Consider the following 25,661-nt stretch of genomic DNA (forward strand, 5'->3'; position numbering starts at 1 on the left):
TTTGTTTTTCTATACAATCCACTCAATACAGTAATACATAGTATTCTACCTACAAACCCTGTTTTTGTCTTGCATGGAAAAACATCTTCTGTTCCTTCCCCAACTCTCTTTCCTAAGAAAAACTGAAGGTCAAACTTTTTTGACCCCCTGGTCCATTTTGGGATCTGTAGAGTTGTTCTAACCAAAGGAAAGGCCAAAAAAAAAATCTATACAATAGTCTATATAGTAGCCTATACTCTCTTTTTCAGACCTAAATGAACAGTAAACATAGCTCCAGTATGTTTATTATGACAGCTCTGTCCACTAATGGTTGTTTGAACATTGAAAGGCAGAGAGGGAACAAGTCTCTCTACTGTCTCGGAAATATAAAAAGAGGAACTGAACACGACCGTGCAGCAGGTTATCCTGACTTTGACAATCCTCCATCATCAACTACCTCATACTGGTGTCAGAAAACAGATGATGCTGAGAAAGCTAAGTCCACACTGTTAGTGGAACCAACATAGAGTTTTCATCAGTTACATTAAACAAATCGCTTGAGTTTTTTGGTTTGGGTCTTTTTGTTTTGTTTTGGTTGGTTGGTGTTTGTTTGGGGTTTTTTTGCATTCTAGTGCTAAGGCTGTCACCAGAGATGATAGCCACTTCAAGGAGGCTTTAAAATTTCACCTTGCAAAGAATTTCAGTCCACAGAAATGGTAGTGATTATCTTTGCTTCCACAAAGAATTAAGGTTTGGGGTTATCTTGCAGGAAATACATAGCACTCTACTGGTTTATGACCTTAATCGCTAGAGAACTAAGCAATGAAAGAATGGTTTGTCAAAAAAATGGCACAGGAACTTTCTCTTCATTAGAGTTTCTTAAAAAGCACTTTGTAGGTACAGAAGAACACTATGTGCCCTCAATAAGCAAGAAACAATTTCACTGAAGCAATAGAAGATAACAGTGCTCTTTGAGAATGTGGCACCTCTTATTCAAAGTTCATTTGCTCACAAACCAGGTCTTCTAAGGAATATCCCACTGAGATAAAACTTACACTAGAGAAAATCTTGGCCAACAGATCCACATTGTTCCATATGGTTTTCATCTTCTGAGTCAGTAACATATTCAACTAGCTTATATTATGCAACATTTGTACAAAAGCTTAACGTCCACCCGGAGATGGTAAAATCTGAGGCTGAGGACAGTGACTCCATTGCAGGTCATACAGAGTTACAAACCTAAGACTTGGTGTGATGCTAACCAGCAAAACTGAGTTAAGAGGTCATAATTGCCACATACTGCAAATGTCAAAGATTAGAGGTTAGTCACTATACAACAATCTTGAGGATGATTAACAGTACATTTCAACATGACACAGTAAGGAGAACACCCCAGACAAAAAAGAATCAAGCAAGTGAAGTAGACTGCTCCTGCAATAGATACAAATGAATCCATTATCTGATTTTAAGTCTTGTACTTTTAACACGATGCTAACTTGCTAAGGATGCGCTACTTCCTAATTTTTTCTTATCATACATTATCCATTATAATTCAAATTATTATCAGAAATTAATAAGTTTTCTTCTATACACTGACTAGAAATACACTTGGATCCAGTCTCTCCTAGGAATTACAGAAAAACACACGATGGTGGAGAATTGTTCTCATCATTTATCCAAATCAAAAGCATTTTGGTCCAGTAAAGGTAAACAAAATAGGAGCACCACTGAAGTGATTTTTTTTTCTTCATTAACTTTATTGCTATGCTTGATTGCAAAATAGAAATCTACTTATAGGTGTATAACCCATACTTTGATATGACTGCTTGTAATTTGATTGAAGTATTTTTAAACTAGCTACTCATCATTCTCAGTGTATCTTTACAGTTGCACAGGGAGATATTCAAACAAAATGAACAATACAACTCTTATATACAATTCCTCTTTATGGGGGCAAAAGGGAAAAACAAAGACAGTACTTTAGTACAGCCTGACAACACTTCATTAAAATGGAGGGCACCTTAAAAGTAAACACCTGAGAGGAATCAGCTAACTGGACTAAACAACACTTAAGTAAAGAACCAGAATTTTGGGAGATGCATACCATTACTTGACACAAAGAAATGGTAAAAACACACATATAGAATACATTCTAAACATAGCAAGACACCAGTAGCACTGAACTGTGGAAAACATTACATACTATGTTAAAGAGTTTGTTCAAACTTGGAGGCAATGAACATCCAACAAGAATATTCAGTTACTGAGGAGAAAAACCAAAGGTGATGAAGGCATTGTGGTGCATATCATATGCTTTGAGTCTCCAGGTGGATTAATATAGGATATAGTTTTCTTCTAACGTGTTCTTAATTTCCACTGCACAATGGGTGCTGTAACTTTGGTGCTGAAACAGCACACAGAGGAGATAACTTCCATGCTAAAAATGGTGCTAAAATCATTATGTGGGCATAATACTTCACAGGCTCCTCCATGGTCAGCTCATTTCATCAATTTCTAACTGTAGGAAATCATTTGGTTCTTTCTTGATTGAGAGAACAAAAGTTAATCCTAAACCAACTTTTATTTCTACTGAAAAAAAAAAATCTAATTAAATTATGTGCTCGGATATTTCCTAATACTCCATAGCAATTTCCTGCTGTTTAATTAATGTTGTTTCTTTAATTAATGTTTCTTTAATTAATGTTGTTTCTTCAATAGTGTTTGAAATTCTGATTCGTGATATAGAATCAAATTTGTTCATGAGAAATTTCTGAAGCTTGAAAAGGGTTTGTCCAAAACTTTTGGGAGGTAAGAAAAAGGTTATATTGGCTATATGAGATGGGTTTTTTAACATAATCTATGTTTAGCATCCAGTTTAATGGTATCAATGGGAGTTTTATTATCAACGCCGAAGTAAGCATTCAAGTGTAAATTAGACAGCTATAAATTAGACAAAAATTAGACAGGGAAAAAAAGAATGTGTTCTCAATAATGTAAAGATGCATTAAAAAAACAAAAGATGATAGTTGTAAACTAGATGTAGATGCATCCCAAACATGGGTGCACAAAGTTCCTTCTTGGTTTTACAAAACATTGACAAATTGAATGGAGCTTTGCAGGATGTAAGTGAAAACCAAAAAAAAATATCTTCCGTCATAAAATGAAGAATACAAAGAAAACACCAAAATGATAGAACAGGGAAAACATCTGTATTAACAATTTCAATAATTGCAGCAGATGAATTTTACTTATCAGCCAAGAGTTGCCTAAAATGTGATGGTGCACTTAATTGAGAAGCTACCCAGCACTACAATTTCTCCTGAAACTGCTACTTGATGAGTCTTCCTGAGCTCCCCACTTACTGTACCACTCATTAAATTATTACAGAAAACCAAAAATGTTATAGTAGAAGAGATCTTCTTTTACTTACAACAGAAAATTAATGAAAGCTGTACTGTATCAATATCAGGAAAGTAGTGTAGTGATAATACCAACTACGGAAAACAAATACCATTAAAACAAGGCATCATTTCCCTACCACAGCACAGCAAAAGACTTATTTCACTTCTATTTGGCCTACTTTAAGCTGATGTATTTCCTATGATTTAACAAAGTTTCTTTCAATTCATTCAGATACAAAGGTAGAGCCAAGGCCACAGTCAGAACTATTGCTTCCAACTTTTTAATTTCCACTGTTAAACTTATTTCAGCCACACCAGATAACCACACTGGATTAAATCATGATCTTAATAAAAAAAATGGTTTTCTGTTATGTTACCTGTCACTAGCGCAGTTACTTGTTGCTGTCCAGTCATGTTGAGGATTGACTAGGATGCCCCAAGAGAGGAACACAGAGGTTGGGGTGAGAGTGCCAACTACTAGCTGCAGAGGCTTTTGAGTCTTGGTCCGACCTACATAAGAAACATATAATTCCAATTACAAGTTAGTTTCCCTCTCCTGCAGTATTTAGGGGAAAGTTTTTGCAGTTGCATAATAAAGTAAATGAAGATCTATTTCTCTTCTGCATTTGAAGGGAAAGGTACAATAGTTCTCCTTTTTCACAGTCACCGTTTCTAATGTATGAAGTAAAAAAGCGGGCAGAGATCTGTTTGTTGGCTTCTTGTTGAGGCTAGTGAAACATCTGCAAGGAAGGGAGGCTGCTCCTTCTCTGAAGCCAGCTGAGCGTGAACAGAGGAAAGAAGTGCAGAACAAAGTTCGCATAAAGGAAGGAAGGATGCAGCTAGCAGGCAGCAGGAGCACAGACTAGGAGACTGCTTTAGAAAGCAGGTATCAGACACACAAGCCTCAAAAAGGCTATTTTTTTTTTGTTCCCTCTGGACTTGCACAGCATTTATTTCAACTTAGGAAAAAACTGGAAGACTTCACTTCCAGACCTGCAGATCCAGGGTAAACCTAAAGGAACTCTTGCTATTATTTGGTGGGTAGAAGGAAGATTTGTTTACTAAACTGTGTTTCAATTTTGTCTTAGTATGTTTTAACTATTTTTCTTTTTTCAGCCTATGTTCCAATTAAACCTAGCTTTTGAAAATTAACAGCAGGTGGTTTTTGTATGTTTAGTATAAGAATAAGCTATATGCAGATTAATTTCGATTAATCTTGATTGTGTCATAGAAGGTGTTACAGAGTTCAAGACATTAGGGAGTCTCTCTTTCACTGAATTTCACTGAATTTTTTTAGAGTTGGAAGGGACCATATAGATCATCTAGTCCAACTCCCCTACTGAAGCAGGATTGCTTAGAGAATGCTACCCAGGACTGCATCCAGGCGGGTCTTGAAAATCTCCAAAGAAGGGGACTCCACAACCTCCCTGGGAAGCCTGTTCCAGGGCTCTGTCACCCTCACCGTGAAGAAATTCTTTCTCATATTCAAGTGGAACCTCCTATGTTCCAACTTGTGCCCGTTGCCCCTTGTCTTGTCACTGGGAACCACTGAAAAGAGTCTGGCTCCCTCCTCCTTCAACCCACCCTTGAGATACTTATAGGCATTAATAAGGTCTCCCCTCAGCCTTCTCTTCTCCAAGCTAAAGAGTCCCAGCTCTCTTAGCCTTTCTTCATAAGGGAGATGCTCCAATCCCTTAATCATCTTTGTTGCCCTTCGCTGGACTCTTTCCAGTAGTTCCCTATCCCTCTTGAATTGGGGAGCCCAGAACTGGATGCAATAGTCCAGTTGTGGCCTCACCAGTGCAGCGTAGAGGGGGAGAATGACTTCCCTCGACCTACTAGCCACACTCTTCCCTATGCAGCCCAGGATTCCGTTGGCCTTCCTGGCCACAAGAGCACGTTGCTTGCTCATTGTCATTTTGCTGTCTACCAGGACTCCCAGATCTTTCTCTTCGGAGCTTGGCTCCAGCAGGTCCACGCCTAACCTGTATTGGTGCCTGACATTCTTCTTGCCCAGGTGTAGCACCTTACACTTTTCCCTGTTGAACCTCATGAGGTTCTTCCTTGCCCAGCTCTCCAGCCTGTCCAGGTCTCTCTGGATGGCAGCACGGCCCTTCGGGGTGTCAGCCACCCCACCCAACTTGGTATCATCAGCAAACTTGCTGAGGATACACTCTGTCCCCTCGTCCAGGTCACTGATGAATATGTTGAACAGGACTGGACCAAGTATTGACCCCTGGGGGACACCACTGGTTACAGGCCTCCAGCTTGAACCTGTTCCATTAACCATTACCCTTTGGGTCCTGTCACATAGCCAGTTCTCAATCCACCTCACTGTCCCCTCATCCAGCCCACACTTCCTTAGTTTTCCAATGAGGATGTTATGGGAGACAATGTCAAAAGCCTTGCTGAAGTCAAGGTAGATGACATCTGCTGCCCTCCCCTCATCCAGCCAACCAGTTATGGCATCATAGAAAGCTATCAGATTGGTCAAGCATGATTTACCCTTGGTAAACCCATGTTGCCCACTTCCAATAACCCCCTGCTCTTACAACTTGTTTGGAGATGACATCTAGAATGAGTCTCTCCATTACCTTCCCAGGGACGGAGGTGAGACTAACTGGTCTGTAGTTCCCAGGGTCCTCCTTCTTGCCCTTTTTGAAGACTGGTGTGATGTTGGCCTTCGTCCAGTCTTCTGGCACCTCTCCTGTTCTCCATGACTTTTCAAATATGATAGAGAGTGGCCCAGCGATAACTTCTGCTAGCTCTCTCAGCACTCGCGGGTGTATCCCATCTGGGCCCATGGACTTATGAATGTCCAGTTTGGCCAAGTGGTCCCGAACCTGGTCCTCTTCTACTGAAGAAAAAACTTCCTCTCTCCATACCCTCCCCCTGGCTTCCAAGGCCAGAGGTTCATGAGGGGCAGCCTTAGCAGTGAAGACTGAAGAAAAGAAGGCATTCAGCAACTCTGCTTTCTCCGTGTCTTCCACCACTAGGGTGCCCATCTCATTCCTCAGTGGGCCCACATTATCCCTAATCTTCCTTTTTCTGTTTACATACTGGAAAAAACCCTTTTTGTTGTTCTTAACTGTAGTGTTCTTTACGTGTGAGAGAAACAGGAACTTCTTGGCAGGATTCTTAGTAAGACTGCAACTACTTCCATGGATAATTCATACTTTCTACAACATTCTTTATCAATAGCAAAATAAAACCGACAAAAATTTCTTTCACTTTTAACTGTAGGCAGATCTTAGTTGGTATCTGTATCTGCGGGCATTTTTCTCTTTTAACCACATACTACATTGACACTGTTCAGGTTTTGCATGATACTTAACTTTAGTTTTGCTCTGAGTGAAGTAGCACAATTCTTTAAATAAAGATAAAATATTCTTAAATAAAGATAAAAAGCTAATAGTTGAAAATGAAGAAATAATCTAGAGCAACTATTTTAAAACTGTAGTTTGTGGACCGCTACAAGTCTAAGGAGTTTGGTGTTCGAAAGATGATTAATTAAAGGAAAGTCATATATTTTTTACATCAAATTACATACTTCAAAAATCCAAAGGATCTGTACCTCCTCAAAATGTACAGATGACCACAAAAGTTTACAAGCCACTGATCTAAGGGTTATATTTTTCACTGTTGTGAAACAGATCTGACTAACTCTCTTTTCATGCCTTTTGAACCCTAATATCTCTTCACCTAACAAGCCCCAATGAAAATCTGTTTTGTACTTTCAACCAATGCATGTTTGGTTTAACCATGTGGGTTTTTACTTTATATTGATGATGAGTATGTTGCCACAAAAACTCCACAAACAAACAAAACCACTCTCTACCCTTAAGACAACATATGACATGCTTTGAAATACCATGGAGCACATGATACTTCCACAAGGGCAAATTTCTGAATAATTTCTGGTTTTCTGGACCAGTTCCTACAGACTTCATTTTTAAAGAAAAACATAAAACATAAGAGCTTGATCATTCACAAAATTATCTGGCAAATCCGTTACCTATAGAAAAATTCCCTTCTTGATCACCTTTTGAGGAAACATGGAAAATATTTTAAGGAAAAGAAAAAACAAGCTCTCATGTAACTTGAAATCACACTGTTTTTTGAGAGGACTTACATATGATTTTGATTATGACTATTATTATGCCATTAGTTCCCAGTTAGAGATTGCAATGATTTATACACTGTAAGACCAAGAATTACCTTGGTGATTATTTATTTTGAATGATATGAATAGAAACCATACAACTCTTCTGTATTAATCGCAGTTTGAACTACAGTGTCTCTTCTAGAAATGTAACCAGTCTTCATTTTTAAATTTAAAATTGCATCAACTCAGATTCCACCATAATTCTTGGTAATTTGTCTGGTTTAACTATTCTCACTACTAGAAAGACTTGTCGTATATCTCACCAGCATTAAACCAACAGCTGTTTTTACACCTTTGCTGGACTGAAAAGTCAATTATCTGAATCTTGTTCCACATATCAGTTTCTGTAAACTTGAGATACAAAAATTAATAATGTCCAGCCTGACCTTGAATGTTTCCAGGGATGGGGCACCTACCATCTCTCTGGGCAACCTGTGCCAGTGTTTCACCACCATCATCGTAAGAAATGTCTTCCTTATATTTAGTCTGAATCTACCCTCTCTTAGTTTAAAACCATCACCCTTTGTCCTATTGCAACAGGCCCTGATAAAAAGTTTGTCTCAGACTATAAACATATACATATATACTATCAGTTTATTCTTTGCAACAGCCCAGTGATCCTGAGAGTCATTTCCATATTAAAGTAAGGAATTAAAAACTAACAGTATTAATGACATGATTAAGGTCATATAGAAAGTGTTTGGAACAGACGAGAATCAAATTCATATTTCTGCTCTGCGATGTATAGTTTAAGCTAGAAAAATCCCTCCTTCCTTAACTTCTTGCATCTGCAAACTTAGCAGTCCATGGATGAAGGAATCCTTACTGGTAGTTTGGTAAAAGTAATTTCAATACACAAGATCACTGTATTTAAAACCTTTCACTTTTTTGGCATGCACTTGTGACCTCTTTAAACATCAGAAATCAGTATCCTAAATTTCAATTCTGATTTGTAAGAACTTTTTACAAGAACAATCTTTAGGTGATTCTTCATGCTTTGAACACCACATGTGTGACTAGTTACTGACTAGGAAGTACTGTAGTACATTTTACCTTTCCACATATGGAACTTGTGCATCCCAGTCAGACACCCATGGTTACAAATATCTTTTCAGAGAAACCCAGTAAAAGATTCTGTCTTCATTGAACTACTTTAAGAAAAAGATGCTGTAATGGTAAAATACCTGAACAAGATTTCTTGTTATTTGAAATGCGTGCTGGTCTTACCGAAACCAAATACCGTGGCTCTGCATCTGTAAATGAAGAAAGCAGCAATTAGTACAGACGTGCTATTTACTTGAGAAAGGGATTAACCTATAATTAATATGAAAAAGTCCAATATTCTTTGAATGCTTGACATGTTATCCATCTTTGTGATCTTTCAACATAAGAGCAAGGGACTAATATTTGTGTAAAACCCACAAAGGGCTCTGACTTTGACTGGAATCTCTGGGTCCTGTTACGCTAGAAATAACATTGCATGCAACAGGAGAGAACACTTTAAGTGATTTTCTTATTCATAAGCTCATCTCAGTGACAAATTGTATTTTCCAGACTTTCTGACATTCACATTTCTTTTATTTTTAACCCCTATATATTTTCTCCCATGAAAAATGAAATTTTGCAAAATATTTTTTAAATCTTTACAGGAAAGAATCTCTCTCCATCCTAACTCCAAACTTTTTTTTGCACCACTTCCCATAAAAGTGGCACTTCATTTCAAAAAGCTAACAGAACATATCATATTACACAGCAAAAAAAAAGCCCTTCCAGAGACGGGAACTTTGTCTTTCAATTCAATCTTACCTGACTGGCCTAAGTTTCTTTGAAAGTACACAAGAATTGCAGCCATTCTAAAGGATGCAGAATTATTGCTAGCTGGGTGTCAGTTGTGAACCAGCTTAGAAAATTTCTGGAAATACTAGTCTTCATAGGAAATAATGAAATGAAGTAAACCAAGTTTTACACAAACTCTAATACATTTCAGAGACATCTGTTGCAGTTTAGATGACACGAGTACACATGGTAAGAGGCCACAAGTTCAGATATATTCATGTTTCTGGCAGCGAAAGGCAGATAACTTCACCCTGCAGCTTAAAATTATAAACGCTTTGATTAAAAAAATGATGAAATGGTGATTTTAGTTTGGGGAATTCATCTTCAGAAGGAAGATTTTCCCTTACTCTTGACAGCAGATGTCAGAGATTTCTGCACGTCTTAATTATTTAAAACCAAGCTCTATTCTACAGAACTACAACACTAGAAAAGAAGTCATAGAGCTTCCAAAGAGATATTCGTGGGCAGAATTTGGCTTACCATATACTGATCAAAACTACTTTAGCTACAGTTTTTTTTTTAAAAAGGATTACTCTATGTAAAACCCTTATTCTAGTTTAGACACATTTATCTAAATCTGTATCTATGGATGAGAAACTGGATTTCCTGCGTATCTCAGTGTAACAGATAGCATGAAGTCTACAAATTGAAAGAACCACTGATAAATCATTCAATTTTCTCTTACATCCAGATTTCTGCAAGGAGAGAGGAAGGAAAACTAGTACTGAATAAATCAAAAGCTTGCTGCGCTACTTAAAAAGCTGTGCCAGTGTGGGGAAAACCACTCTAACAACTTCACTGATTCTATGCATCTAAGTCTCTGAAAACCCATACTATAGATGTACTTAAATTGATTAATTATTGTTTTTAAATAGTTTTCAACTGCACCCAATATAAACATAACTAAGGTGAGCATTGAAAACAGCTGCTCAAAGCAATGTGGAAAAAAGAATTAGTTAAAAAGAAAAAGCAACCCCAAAGCGCAAATATCTCTTCAATTATAAAAAATGTTTTTTAGTATTTAGGGCGGCACACAGTTCTGGGATTTGTGCAACCATCTGGAAATTGTTTGTATTGAGACTTAAAATCAGAAACAAGCAACACTTTAAAATAATTTGTGTTCCCTGTACTTTAAGCCCAGTTTTCTGCAGTGCATTTGTGCTCACTTGGGAGACTTATAGCTCTCACAAAGTATTGAACAATCTTAACTTCAATAAAATTAGTTTCAAGCATCACCTTGAAAGCTCATTAACTACAAAGTCAATCTTCAAAACTGCAAAATGTATGTTTTCATCAACAAAATGTCCAAAGATCGTGAAAGAAAATTATCCAAATGGTTTGAAATGGTTTTTTGCCATGTTTTGCCCTGCTCCATCACTGGAAAAATTAACTCTGGCTGCAGTCTGAAATGACATGTGTGACAGTATAGAAATAGATTATCTGTTAAAGAAAATGTGGTAATAAACGAACTTTAAATGTCTCCCTGCACATCTCAAAGCTGCAAACTCTGGTATTTATCAGGAATCATTAGTTCTAACAGGCAGTTTTGTTCTGTAACAAAGTGCTCTCTGCAGGAATATTTTGTTTTGGGTGGTTGCTGTTTATTGAGCTTTTTTTCTGGATTTAGCACATTGCCTTAATAAAGAATACAACACATCCCCATTTCCCAGAGAACTCACAGCTCTTCTGATTGAAATACAATCTATAAAAGGAAGTATTTAGGAAAACAGGCTAAGACTAGATATTAAGAGAGTTCTGCTATAAAACACACGAGTTTAAAAAGTACCAAATTTAAGACAATATTATGATCATTGTAACTAAAATCAAAATTTAAAATTATCAGAAGAGTACATTCAATACCCAGGATACAACACTAAAATTCTGTTCTGAACTTAACTAAAAATATTTCTTAATTTATAAATATGATTTGCCATTCCTGGGCAGAAGCACCCGCACTACTATATAGGTGTTAGGCGTACAGCAACTGCAGTTTAACTTAAATTCATCTGTTTGATGCACAGTATCAAAGCACTTTGCACAGACTGAAGAACACAGGCCTTGAAATGCTTCTAGTCTGGACAGAGATACATTCTATATCTAAGGAAACTGAAACGAAGACAGGCAAACAACTTGCTTAATCTCATACAATGAGCCCTGATTCAGGTTTAGAAATGGCAGTTCTTTCTTAGTCTTTCACTGCAATTTAACATTTGTCTTACTAAGTTCAGAAGAACAATGAGTTTTCACACTGATTCAGTTGTCTTGCTGAGAAACATTAGGTATCAGTCATAATCACAACACAGGAATCATATGATGCTACTATAACTTAATTCATTTTCAGGGACTTAAAACATTGCCTCACTTGTATTAAACTTTATCTTGCAAGAACTATTTATGATCATCTGTGTTCCTTTATGATACCTATACATGCATAATTGACTCAACAGATCCATGCCTATAACAAGCAGGAATCTTAGGGAGAAGTGGGTAACATAGGAGGGAAAAAAAGAAAATGCTGTGAAATACCAAAACCTAAATAAAACCATAGTTTAGTTTGTGCTACTTCATCTTAACACTTAAGGGATAAATTGAATTGACTGCTGAAATAAGAGGTAGGCAGCAGAAAGGTGACCATCAGACCCACAAAAATATAGGCTTCTGACTGTATCTCACTATGATTCACACAATATATCAACTGCTTACGCTGAAATATATTTAAAAATAAAAGTGCATTTCTAAAATAAAATTATGACCTTAAGTAAAGCAAATCAAATCACAGAGTATAGAAAATCCTGTTTACGGCTGAATGTTTCTTATTTTGTATGAACTGTGTTTAGTAAGAAAATGATAGTTACATTATTAGGATTAATGTTAAAATACCTGGACACTGATCCACGAATCCAGCATCTGCCCCCAGAAATCATTTCAACATAGATCAGTATAGAACAGAGATACATATGATACAAATGTAAGATACAGATCTGTCTGTTTCTCCTCTGGTAATGATCTAGAATCTCATAAATGAAGGATCCCTACAGAACAATACAACAAATTCAGTTTGAAATACATTTGCAAATTTGCTATGAAAATCTGAGCAGTTCCTTGCTGCTCAACACATTCTTGAAGGGCTGCTACTATAAGACTAACACAATAAATCCACTTGTTTGAACCTGTTACTGCCTAGCCCCCTTTATTAAGGCTGGAATGACAAATGTCATGGCTAAGAGCCCCCTTCAGCTGGCACACAACTATTTCTTTATAAACCCCTTGAAGTTGCAGATCAGAAATAAACTCCAAATAGTGACCACCTTCAATTCTTTAGCCACAAAGTACCACAGGAAAATGCCCAGATGTACCAGAAAAGTACTAGTCAACAAATCCATGCCTAATTCTTAGTGTTATAATTCCCAAATATGGGTTGTTTTGACAATTCAGTTAAAAGGTGCCATACGACATAGGAATTACTCTTTCAGGTTTAAATATCCAAAGCTGAATAAAGCAATGTCACTTTGTACCAAAGCACAACTCTCTGGCAGGCACATACACCTTAATCAAATGATTTTTGAAGCAGGAGGGAAGACTAGTCATACCTCTGAGGCACCAGTATTTGTAAAGCAATAGTTTTTGTATCTATAGCATTTGATACATACAGTAGACACACACACATTTGTTCAGTACATATTCTTACACCTTTTCTTCCCACTTCTCAAAAATATTAGACAGAAGCATTCAGTCACCTTGTTTTATATTTTAAACATGAAGGCTACTACAGCTCAATGAACTGCCACCAATTAGATGAAATAATTTTCTGAACTCCTTCAATTACTCAGTATTTTTTCATCTAGACAGCCTAAAAGACACCAACACTACATGTACACACAGGTATGTCTACAATTTACCACAGAAGAAACACATCAAAGACTGCAAAGTTGCAGAGAAGTAAATCAGCACTTTGGTGTCATTATAAAATAAAAAAAAAACAACTCTGACTAAGATTCTGTAATATTAATGATATAGAATTATTTAAAGAAAAAAAACTTCTATTATCCATCTTAACAACTTCAGGAGACAACCAGAATGTAACAAAATACATACCACTGACAAATCAAACTAATACAGGAAAACACTTCTGTACGCCATGAGCTAGGCTATCAAATCAGTGGCAGCTGGCAACTAATGTGCACTGCAAAATGCTAGCAAATTCTGCTTATGCTCAAGCATACTATTTTAATGCAGTTCAGAGTTCAGCCAATACAGGAATGCAGTTGAAAGTAAAATAACGTAAGAATGAACTCATTAACTAAGAATAAATTTTAAAATAAAGTGTTACAATGCATCATTAGAACTCATAAACCACCAGATTCAGAAATCAAATTATTTTTGAGCTTCAGGCTGCAATTCCTTAATCTGAATTTAGGGATTGTTAAAGATGTACTACGGGATGTTGTGAAGCGTAAAGGCCAAAAGTGGAGAAATGGAAGGATCAAAGTGTATTCTGGTGTAACAGGCATGGGAAAAGACAGAGAAGGGGGGAAAAAGGGCTTGTGTGAATGAGCCTGCTGCTGGTCTGTACGCTTGTACAGGTGAAGGTGCAGCTGCTGACCTCCTCCAGTCCCCTAGGTTCAGCAAACATTTGCAATAAGAATCTGTTTTTTTGGCAAGTTACTAGGAAGCGACATACTTCCAAATTAATGTTCACATTATTTGGCATCTTGAAAACCATGTGGTAAATACATCTGCACCCTTCTGGGAATTGATCAGATATAAAAAACCGCACAGCAAGCTCTATTAGCTAAGTACTGCTCTAGCACACAGCCCTGAATTACATCCTGTAAAATGTGTTCAAGATGGTACTAGAATTGTTCCCTATATATATTCAGAATTCACCCATCACTTACTACGGTTGCTATAAAGCAGGACTGCCAATACGTTCTCCTCTTACACTATACAATCTGGTTCAGGTAAAGAAAAGGCTAAAACAAGGCCAACTCTGAGCTGGTTTTAGGAACTGAAAGGAAAATTAATTTTATTCCCTCTGTTAGCTAATTGCTATCCATTCTTACAAAATTTTCCTGTCTCCATCCAATTTTTTGGGTTCCTCCAACAGTATCAACCAATTCAAGGAGGCTGACTTGTAGTCTTTCTAACCAAGTTAGAAAAAAACCAGCACAAACTTTTCAAGGAAATATTCTTTCTTTACAAGTCACACAGACCGAACGGATTTAGGTAAAGGTTTAAGTTAAGCTCAGAAGTTTTGAATGGGTCTATTCACCTCATTTAATAGTCTAGCTGAATTTACAGTTTGATATCTTTTGACACAGTCTGAATAGCTTCCATGACCAATAATAACATTATTTGCTGTCATGTAAGATCATAAAGTACAGTCAGCACAAAAGAAAACACATCTTGTATCCTGATAAAGAGGCATACTTCTTTGAACCAAACTTTGATGCTGCTTCATCATTGTCATTTACCCTTCACTGTGATTCAAATTCATCTATCTAGCAATGCATGAAGCTGCTCAAGAGTTTGTTGCCAGCATGAGCTCATTACACGTTCAGGAAATCCAGCAGAATCCTTTGCTCGTTGTACATGCCCTTTGCAGGCAGTTCCAAATTCATGGATAATGTTATGCAATTGCTGGCTCAGTTATTATTTTAGTTGCAAAAGAAAGGAAAAACAAATATTTTAAGATAAGAATCACCGCAGAGAGGTGCTGAACATTTTAATGGATGAAATGTAGGCGGATGTCACACCTTCTTACAAAGCTATATATCTCTCCTGGAAATCCTAGGAAACATAATGTCCTTATTAATTTCTTTTAAAATATATGCACATATACACATGTAATTTCATAAATTAACAAATCCGATGACTTCAAGTTTATTGTTAACAGGGTCATAAGAGGTATGTGACCCAGCAGAAAATCTGACAATAAATTTCACCTTAATCAACAGTGACAGGGTTGGAAATATGGAAATCATGGGCCTTAGATATACATATTATTGTGTATATTGTGTCATCTCTTAAAAAAAAAGTTAGTCATTGCTTCATTCTCCATACTACAGTTCCAATCAGGGACAATTATCTCAAAGAGAATACCTGTTATGCTGCTAATGGCATGCAGAGCTAAATCAAGGAAATGTCTGCAAGGCACTTCATTCTGCTGTATAGACCTATACTGTTTGTTAGAAAGGACAAACGTAACTGACTTACATGCCAAGTCTGTATGTTTTCTTACATTCAGCTAACTACAAAATTAATGAAATAACTTTTTTTCTTTGAGTAGGGTCTACAGTTGATTGCGTATCTGTACCATCTTCACTTATGAATCTTCACTGAATAAACAATTTTAATACTACTAGGACAAGATCCACTTTTGTCTAGATACAGAGATTCCATTCTCCTGGATCTAGTCACTCTCTCAGGAGATTATATGCTAAAGCAAATTTCCTAAATCGGTGGGCAAAACATATGTTTTAGTAACTAACAGATGCCCTTAAATCTCCATTTCTAACCTTTACATTTCAGCTATGAAACCAATTTAAGATTGTGATCAAAGCCCCTAAACTAATTGGGAAAAGGTATTCTCTGTCCACGAGCCACTAAAACTGACCGGAGAGGAGAAAGCATTAAATTGTGTTAGTCTTGGTCTAAACAGGCCACATCTTTTCACCTTTGGGAATCACTCCCTCCACATCCTGTTCAGCAAAAGCCACAACCAACCACTGTTTAGGACAGCCTGTAAAAGTTCATCATCTTTCTGTAAAAGCGGGATAAGCCAAAGCATGAGAGGACCAAGAAAGAGTTTTCAGGGTGAATGTGAATATGTTTGTATAAACCTAGTTGTTCTGATTGTGGAAAGATGTGTGGAAACCACTGAAGAACTTTTGCAAAATGTACAGTGGCACTTGAATCACTAGAATATCTAGAATATACTAGACAATTTTTAGTGCAAAAATTTAAAAATATACTGTTTTGATATCAAGAAACCACACTAGACATATTAGATGTACTAGGAGTACAAAGATAGTGCAAGATTTTTCAGCAATAGGGTTTCCAGAGGTTTCGTAGCTTTGGAAAATATCTTGAAAGTAGCTTTGGAAAGTATCTTGTCCCTCTATAATACCTTATTTTTTCTAACATCCACACAAAGTGTGTGCTGAGCTGAGTTCTCCGTCTGCCAGAATAACACATAACCATTGTTTCTAAAACTATGAACCATCCTGTAATTCCTTCAGTTTGTGCCAGAAGCTGGTCCCTGAAACTAGGGGGGTGGGGAGGGTTGCTAGCAATTGCCACTGTCTTCTCATCACCTCTGCCACACAAATCACTCTAAAATAGAGCCAAAACTGATGTTTATTGCTTTAGCTCATGTTCTGTACACACTTGGAAAGTACAGTCAAAGCTGCAGTTTAATGTAGTGTTTAATATTAACACAATGGGAAAAATGATGTGCTCTCTGCTTCCAAACTCCAATAAACAAGTCCACAAAGTGTATAATCTAACCCTAAATCTCTTAACTAAAAGCAATAGCTCCAATAAATGTACTGTTAATTGCCTGAAATAAATGCTTGTGACTTGAAGTACATATTGCTGTTAGCTTCTTTTATTCCTCTCCTTTCAAAGATGACATCTTCTTAAAGTTGGAAATGCTAGTCTTTATATCTACGTTATGTTGCATATTGCATTTTTAGCTACTGGACACTCAGAAGTCACAATCATAGATTCGTTGTCACTAGGAAACTGATTGACAACTTGTATTACAATGAGTGATTTAAAATTTTGAAGTTATTCTCCTTTAAAATAATTGGAATGGAAAAGGACAGTATTCCTCAACACTTGTGCTTTCCGCTCTCCAGACACTCTAGAGAAAATGTATTCATTTCATTACAGGCCGTATGCATTGTGGGTTTTCTCATCTTCTGTGTTCATTGATACAAGATTTTGATTGCTTAACAGTAAGCTCTAATGAATATGTATGTGACTAGCACTGACGCACTGTAGAACTAAAGAAATGTGTCTACAGTTTCCAGCCATTAGCTATTAACATGAAAAAAAAGATGGCAATTGTTACTTCTATGCTTATGCATCCTTTCTTCCCCCCTGTTTTACACCAATATCACTGGTGTTACAACAATGAGGGCAACCCAAATTCATTTCAGGCTAGAAAAGATTAAAGAAAGCAACAAGAAAATCCTGAGATTGAATAGATTTCTTTAAAGGTCAAATCTTAGTAAATCAATGTTTTCATCATTTATGAGACAATTCTAACTAATCCAGTTCTGTTTTGCTATCCTGCCCATACTAACATTAACTAGTCAAAGGGACAACCCAATTCCCTTCTTCCTCCCTATCCCAGGCAACAGGTTATAACATTCTTGATGTAGTTTAATCTCTTCCATGCAACAGTTCGTGGAATTCCATCCATAATTTCTGATATAGAAGTTATAGATTATTCTATGATGTGTAGAATAGGTCCCTGACAGAAAAGGCATTATTTTGATGGGAATGTTTCTAGCAAAGGGAATCAATCACACAGTTTTCAAAACTCTTTCGTTGCTTCTTGTACTGTTTGTTACCTTGTATTCTACTTTACAATTGCAACTTTAGGCAAATCTTCCCACTTGATCTGTGATGTGGTCAGTATAGTACAATCTCTTAGTACAATGAAAATCCTCAAAACAAACACCAGTAGCAGACTTTTCCAAACAACAAAAACTATTTGTTCTCCTTGATGGATCTCCTAATTCCACTTTCATCTGAAATTCTTCAAGGCAACCTTAAACCCTGAGCAACAACACAATAAAAACCAAAATTAAGAAATCCAAAGGTTCATATTCTCCTTACTCTCTTCCCACAATTCATTACAATAGGAGCATACAAAGCAAATATGCCTTACCAAGTTCTGTTATGGAGCTTTTTCCTTCTGATGGTAAAGGAATGTACTGATTAGAGAAGAAGTTGCTTCCATAACCCAGGACAAAACCTTCTAGTTTGGTGTTTTGACTTGGTCGGAGATACCTCATGCAAACGGTGTCATCTGTTGCATTGATCTGAACTTTCAGACTCTGCCTTTTCACTGGGGAAAGAGTAAATAAAAGAGAAGATGAGAATGTATTGTCTTGTAATCATATATTCAGTATTGGTATATGATGATATAACAATACAGGGCTGTTTAATTTGCTAGTCACAAGCATATGAACAATTGTTTAAAGGTGGAGTCTTCTGGAATCTAAGAGTATTTTAAAAAGTAAGTAATGTAAAACAGCTTTCCAACAGGTCTGTTTTTCCATTAGTTTAGTACTATCATTAGCTGTAACATCTTCTACAATTGCAGTAGTAGAAAAGTGCATTAAGTAACTGGAAAAAAATGCAAGTATTTTTTCCTTTAAATGCGTGACTTACAGTGGTATTAACCATCTGTAGGATCGACAGGTTAAAAACTTGTGAGTTTAATTCTAATGGGTTTTTTTAGTTAGTAAAAAATATGAAGTTTGAACATTAAGTTAATCACACTGCAAAATTAGGGTAGAGAATAAATAGTAACTAGATCTAAATAAAAGTGTTACAACTTTTTTTTTTTTTTTTTTTTTTTTTCTATGTTGGGCTGGAAATGTAATTTTCTATTTGGAATTACACCAGGACACCTAACCAACATATATGCTTTACTCAAAATTACTAAGAAATTTTTTTTAAATATTCATTTTTATGCTTTCCAGGGGAGCAGCACATGAAGCAAGAAACATCTTGTATATCCATTTACAAAAATTTAACTTATAACAACACAAAATGACTTCATAATAGAATAATCAGGTTTTTTAGCCTACAAAAAGGTGTTTTGTCTTCTCTTCATGGGGTGAGGGAAGATTGGCTTTTCCTTCCTTGGTACTTTCTATTTTAATATCCCCTTGTCACTGTTAGCCTTACCATATTTTCAGAATTGTTGAATGCCAATGCTTAAAAAAAAGTAATGACTTTTCCCCAAATTTACAACACTAGCACTAGAGTAGTACATTTTGGGTTAATATTTACCTTCTCATTCTTTTTTTCCCAACAGATTTTCAGGCATCTATCCAATCAAGAGGATTGAAATTAACTTTTCAGGAAAAACAGAAATTTGCACAAAATCATTTTACTTCAGGAGCTAAATCCTGAAGAAAAACAATGACATAGCAGGGTAGGTACACTAGATAACAGGGTAGAGCAATACTGAACTTCCCTCCCTCTCTCCCCTCTTCTCACTCTAACTCACTTTCTTTCTTCCTTTCTCTCTATCAATAATTGCAATTTGATATTCAAAGTTTCTTTAGACAAGCACATATTGATTCTCCAGTGTCACTCCAGCCTACCCTCCTTTTTTTTTTTTTTTTTTGAGAAATTCTAATAACTAGAGTTGCTGAGAGGCCACAATCCCCAATCTGTGAAGATGATTTAATAGTACTGTTGAGCACCTGCAGTTGTCTGCACACTGAATGTAAAGACCTAAGCCAAACACTTTATGCCTCTTCCCTATATAGGGAGAAGTGTACAAGTAAAACTGATGGAAAACATGTGTCTCTGATGAGACTGTTCCTTTATCTAAAGACTGATCAAGTAAAAACACTCAGCCAGGAAATCATCACAATTTTCCAAAGGCTACTCCGCCAGGTTGCAGAAGACTGCAAGGCTTCTAGAAAACTCCACTCTGACATTTCCAGCAGTACAATATCATCACAGGGGAAGGGTTGGCAGTTGCCTCCTTATCTAGGAGACAACCTAACTTTTTTTATTTTCAGTATATGAAACTGCTGTAGGTGTACAACTTTCAACATTGACAAGGCTCCAAACAGCAGAAAATAGGAAGAAAACCCAACAGACTTAAAACCCATCTAATACGTTTCATAAAGATGTTTAGTAAAAAGCGTTCCATGCCAATAAAGTTTCGGATTTTTACCTCTGCTTGACGGTGAACTAGTTTTGTTAGAATTATGTAGCCTGCAAAACTCTAAGCTAACTTTGGAGAGCTGAGCATAAATGAAAAGATGGTCTCCCGGTCTACATGGAATATTCATGTCTAAGAAGAAAGCAAGACTTGCAGTACTTGATTCAAATATGAGATAATAATTTGATTTCTGTATTAAAATTCTTAATCAGACCCAAAACTGGATTTTAAAGACATTTTAGTGAAGATCTATTTTAATTTTAAATTTATTATAATTTCACTTTTTTCACAATTGTTTCTATATATCTCTCAGTTATGCTTTACATCAATTGAAGACCTAATTCTAATTCAAGATTGAATTCAACTGGCTTTGATTCCAGTTAGATAGACAGACACTGTATTTTTTTCATAAGTAGTCAGTTATAGTGACAAGGGGGTCTTGATTTTATTTAAGCCTAAAAACTGTCAGTGAAGTTTCTAAAAACAGAAAGTCTCAATGGGATCCCAAGACAGCAACAGATTAGAGGTAGGACCCTTTAGACCTTTGCTTTATAGCTAGCGCATCAAAACCACCAAGAGAGCTTTTAAAATCAAAGTTCTAGCAGAACACAAACAGGAATAATGTATTTTTTAAAACAGAGAATAAGGCAGAACAGAAGAAAAGAAAGGGAGATTAACTTGACCTTTAAAAAAAAAATAAATTCTTGTCCTCCCCACACTGTCTTAACAGGGCAGATCCTTTCTCCCTAGTTCACTTTTAAGTTCAGGATCATTGCAGTGATTGTCTGGATGGCAACAAATACTGCAGAGTCCCAACAGTGTTTAGGAAAAATCTTTCTTTTCTTCTCCTCAGGGCCTGCTCCATGCTCTTGTTAACATAACTCTCTTCTACCTACCCTGTAAGCTCCTTGCTTACTATTTCCTTCTCTCCACTCAGCAGAAGATCCCCAAGCTGAGGGCTCAGTTGATCTCAGCAAGATCTCTTCTCCCCTTCCTCTTGAAGGTGCAGCCTCATCCAAAAAGCAGCACAGGGCAAGGCAGACGGACTACTTCACTATTATTTAGCTGCACATTTTTAAAGGAAAATAAGTGTGCTATAGCAACAACAATTCATAGGACTAACCCACGTTCCATGGGCTGCGTGCATTCCAGAATCACTGAAATCAAGGAATGAATTTTAACTGGTAAAACAATAACTATCAGAGGCTGACCGCTTTTTGGAGGTATATGGACAGAACTGAATCTAAAAGGAAAATGCAGCTTTGTGCAGGAGAGAATGTAAGCCCAACTCCACTACACTGGTCAGAATTAAAAACAAACAAAAGAGCCTCCATGAAAATGCAACAAAATGCAACTCATGTTAAGGCCTATGAAGAAGGCCCACGTGGTCACTTGGAATCCTTGGAGCAGACAAGAGGCATACAGGGAGGGCACAGCAGCACAGAAGAGCCTCTGCAGCCATCTGGGGAGAGCTCAATGCTACGTGCTGCACAGACACTGCCAGTCTAGCCAAAAGAGGGCCAGCCTGGAGCAGTAAAGATATAAAGGACTTCATATGAATTAGCTTGGTAAATGAGGACCAATCTCAGGAGCACATTAGCATAATAGATTTCACTCATGTTATCTCACAGTATCTGGAACAACTAACAGGGAAATCAAGCATTCCCATTCTGAGAAGAATCTCTGTCTTGGCCACCACTCACATAAACATTCATTAAACATGATCCAATGGACAAGGGAAGTCACAAGAACTTGACTGCTATGATACTGGAATAAGAATGTATTTGATTTTGAGAAACTACCTTTGCCATATTTTGATTTTAGAATATCTTCCTCCCCTCTCCTCCCCCATCTCCTTGATGAGAGTTGAATGATAAACTAGACACTCTAATTCCAACACAAAAAGATTCCGAAAACACCTTACAATCAGAAAAGAACACTTGCAGGCACAGAGCAAGGCAAGGTTGAATCTTCCAAACTCATATTCACTTGTCCCAGCTTTTGCCGTATGTTATTGAAACTGGTGTTAAGTATTTGCATTTGTAGAGTAATTCTTTTACATTGAGGCCATTTCCAAATGGAAGATTCTGGGACCCATAGATACCTATGAAAAACAACCTTTCCCTCCTGGCTTGCCAACAGAAATTCCACACTGATCTGCACGGTTCTCTTCAACAAAAGTCAACTGATGGCCAAAACCAGCAGGACAAACTGTGCACAGCATATCTGAACTAAAAGCAGTATGTTAAGTGCATCAGCCCACTTGGAGTGTTAGAATCACTCTAGGGAAAGGACTCTTCACCTATAAGGGGAAAGACTTTTAAAGACAGCTTAATGAATCAGCTGCATCATAAGGGAACGAGCCATCAATAGCTCTTCAGAAAGAAGAAAACAGCTACCAACGGGCTGAAGAATTCAGCTGCGAGCACTATAGTTTGACTAGTGGAAAAAATAAGTGGTCGCACATAGGCAACAGGAGCCAAGAGCAAATAAACACTGACAGTTTAGAAATATTTAACCCTAAATTACCGAACTGAAATTCACATCTTTAAAATGTGAAAGCAGCTCTGTAAACTAATATACAAAATATTTAGCTGGACAATTGGTTGATCAAGCTTTGGATCCACCAGGGATTATGTGAAATATCTTCTTTTTCTTATCACTTTAATTAATCACGGAGTAACAGAGGAAAAGAGGAGAGAATTCATAAGCACTGCTACCATTGCTTATTCATACCAGATAGTTCTAACTTATGGTTCCTATTTAGCTACTAGACAAACAGAGAAGTCCAATTTTCAACTTCTACTGTTAAAAATTTAGTCAAAGCCCTTTGGTTTAGGTCTAACATCCCCCTAAGAAACCACCATTGTAGTTTGCAAAGCAGTCTGAAAAGGCAAAACGGTAACTACTAAGGATAGATTTATATAATTCCTTTGCTATTTAATAACTGAAGAGAAGTAAGGAGATAACAGACATGGTTCACTGGGCTAGTTGCACTAAAGCAGTATTTGTTAAGCAATTCAGTGCTGGGGACAGGGGTATTTCTTACTTACAAGAGCAAATAAAACCACCTGACAGTTCGCTTCCCAAAAGAACAAACAAAAGAATTCTGTTTCAGTAACAGAGAATTAAAGCCTTTGAAATTCTGTGTCCAATGCCCCACTATATCATTATAATATGATATTGAGTTGGTAACAATAAATGTGGAGCTAGTTAAAATTACCAGCTGATTTTGATTTTCCTCTGTTTCAGGAACGCGAGAGAACTTGGGTGATGAGGTGATTGGAATTTGAATTGACTGGCTCTTTTCTGCTTCTACCCAAACCCTAAAATATATCTTGGCCATGTCAAACAATGTATCTTCAGCTGAAGAGGACTCTATTTCTCTCTTCAACTTAAGAAGATTCATCAACAGCTGGCTGATAATTTATTAACTAATAATTAACACATTTACAAGTAACCCTGAGGTGCTGATATAGCAGCAAACTTCAAGAATGAAGCACAAATGAAATAAAGTAACCATTTTTTGAAACAAATTCATCTTGGCAACTTACATTTTTTGAGCTGCTTGCCTGCTTCACTGAAGGCTGAGCAAAAGCAATAATGGGACAAGATGTTACTTGCACTTATTCTATGGATCTACTGGTGCACTTCAAGTCTGTACGGTGTCTTGAGATCAAATACAATCCTATTTTTTGTTTTTATCCATAGAGTGTAAAGCCTTGAACTCTGCCCTACAAAACTGGAGGGTGAATACAGCTGTACTGTATTACAGCAAATTTGGCTTTGTCATCAGAATTCCTTTTGCCTTACATTGAAACTGTTTGTTTTTCACCATTTCAAAGATTTTAGAGGGCATGAAGGCAAGACCTAGCATCACCTCCCAGAGTGCTAGACAAATGAAGCGTGCCTTAAGAAAATATATTAGCACCATCTATTTGTGAGGACCACCTCACTTCTAACATTCAAATCATTCACAGCAGTGCTTTCATTTTCCAAATCTGGTGCCATAGTGCCATCAGCCAAGATTTCAATGATAATCTAACACTGTGCAACTTTTATATTTGGTATTTTATATTTTTGTATTTACTTTGGCTCCCAAATGTGGAGAAATATTAGTTGTTTGGGTCAAAACCAAATCTAGCTTGAAATGAGAAACATTTAAAACTAGTTCTGTTTCTATGCAGTAGAATAAACAAGACACACTTCTAAGACAGCCACAGCCATAGAATCATGGAACAATTTAGGGTGGAAGGGACTTCTGTAGGTCATCTAGTCCAACCTCCTGTTTGAAGAACTAATCCAATGATGTTGCTCAGGGCCATGTCCAGCTGAGTCTTCAACACCGGTAAGGACATTGATTCCATAATATCTCAGAGTAGCCTCTTCCAGTATTTATCATCCTTGTGGTCTAAAAAACCATGCTAATACCTAACTAAAATTTCCCATGTTCCAACTTGTGCCCAGTGCCCCGTGTCACATTGCTGTGCAGTTCTTCAGAAAATCTGTCTGTCTTCTTTCTATTCTCTGGTCAGGTAGCTGTGGACAATGTTAGAACATCTTTCTCATCACAGATTACATGAAACATGAACACTCCCAGCTACAAAATCCACATTAATTAGTACTCTGAATTATGAAAATAGGTGCCATATAGACCATACTCTTAAAACGGCAACAAAGAATACCTTAATAAGAGAGGGTAAGCTAAAAACATTGTGCATAGTTTTGTCATTTGCAACTGAAGTTCCCCAATTAAATATTTTTTTCGAAATATTAGTATACCTACACTTTGTACATAATTCTAACACTACTTCAGAAGAATAGGCTGTCAACATGCAGCAGTTAACTTTGCAAAACGCATACTTTTGTAGATACATGTGCATGTAAGTTTTCAATTTACGCTCACAGGATCTCTCTGCTCAGGCAGCTTCCAAAAAAGATGAACAAAAGCAATGTTATTCTTACCTATGGACCAACATTTATTACACTGAGATCCACTGGCACATTTTTAGGGACGAGCAATCAGAAAAGTTTAATCAGTGCAATTCCTTTTCCAGTCCCAACACTCAACCTGAGTTTCTCTGCTCCAGGCTGTTGATTCTGTTCATTTCAAAACCAATCTGTTGGTTCAAAGAAGCAACTGAGGAGCACAAGCAATAATTTCATTTTGAAATGCTACTTCTTTCACTTACAATGACACTATATAATACAGAAATGCTGGGGTTTTCTTATTTTGACTATGATGCTTGATAGCTAAGATGAATAAAGCTTGTTATTTTAAGCCTTATTATCAAGGCTTATTACTTTGTTGATAAGCAGAAACCAGTAATTGATTCCACCTAATTAAGTTTTGAAG

General features: G+C 36.8%; 1 protein-coding gene across 1 annotated transcript in view; it reads right to left on the reverse strand.

Moving 5' to 3' along the window:
• Nucleotides 1–25,661, reverse strand: part of ABI3BP (ABI family member 3 binding protein) — a 163,858-nt gene that overhangs the window by 122,241 nt on the left and 15,956 nt on the right. Inside the window, exons 2-4 of the mRNA XM_074163979.1 lie at nucleotides 18,284–18,463; nucleotides 8,730–8,798; nucleotides 3,758–3,890 (exon numbers count right to left, since the gene is read on the reverse strand). Coding sequence (XP_074020080.1) covers nucleotides 3,758–3,890; nucleotides 8,730–8,798; nucleotides 18,284–18,463 — 382 coding nt within the window. The remainder of the gene's footprint in view (nucleotides 1–3,757; nucleotides 3,891–8,729; nucleotides 8,799–18,283; nucleotides 18,464–25,661) is intronic.

This window comes from Numenius arquata, chromosome 1, assembly GCF_964106895.1.
Source record: "Numenius arquata chromosome 1, bNumArq3.hap1.1, whole genome shotgun sequence".
In the NCBI taxonomy this organism is placed as follows: domain Eukaryota; kingdom Metazoa; phylum Chordata; class Aves; order Charadriiformes; family Scolopacidae; genus Numenius; species Numenius arquata.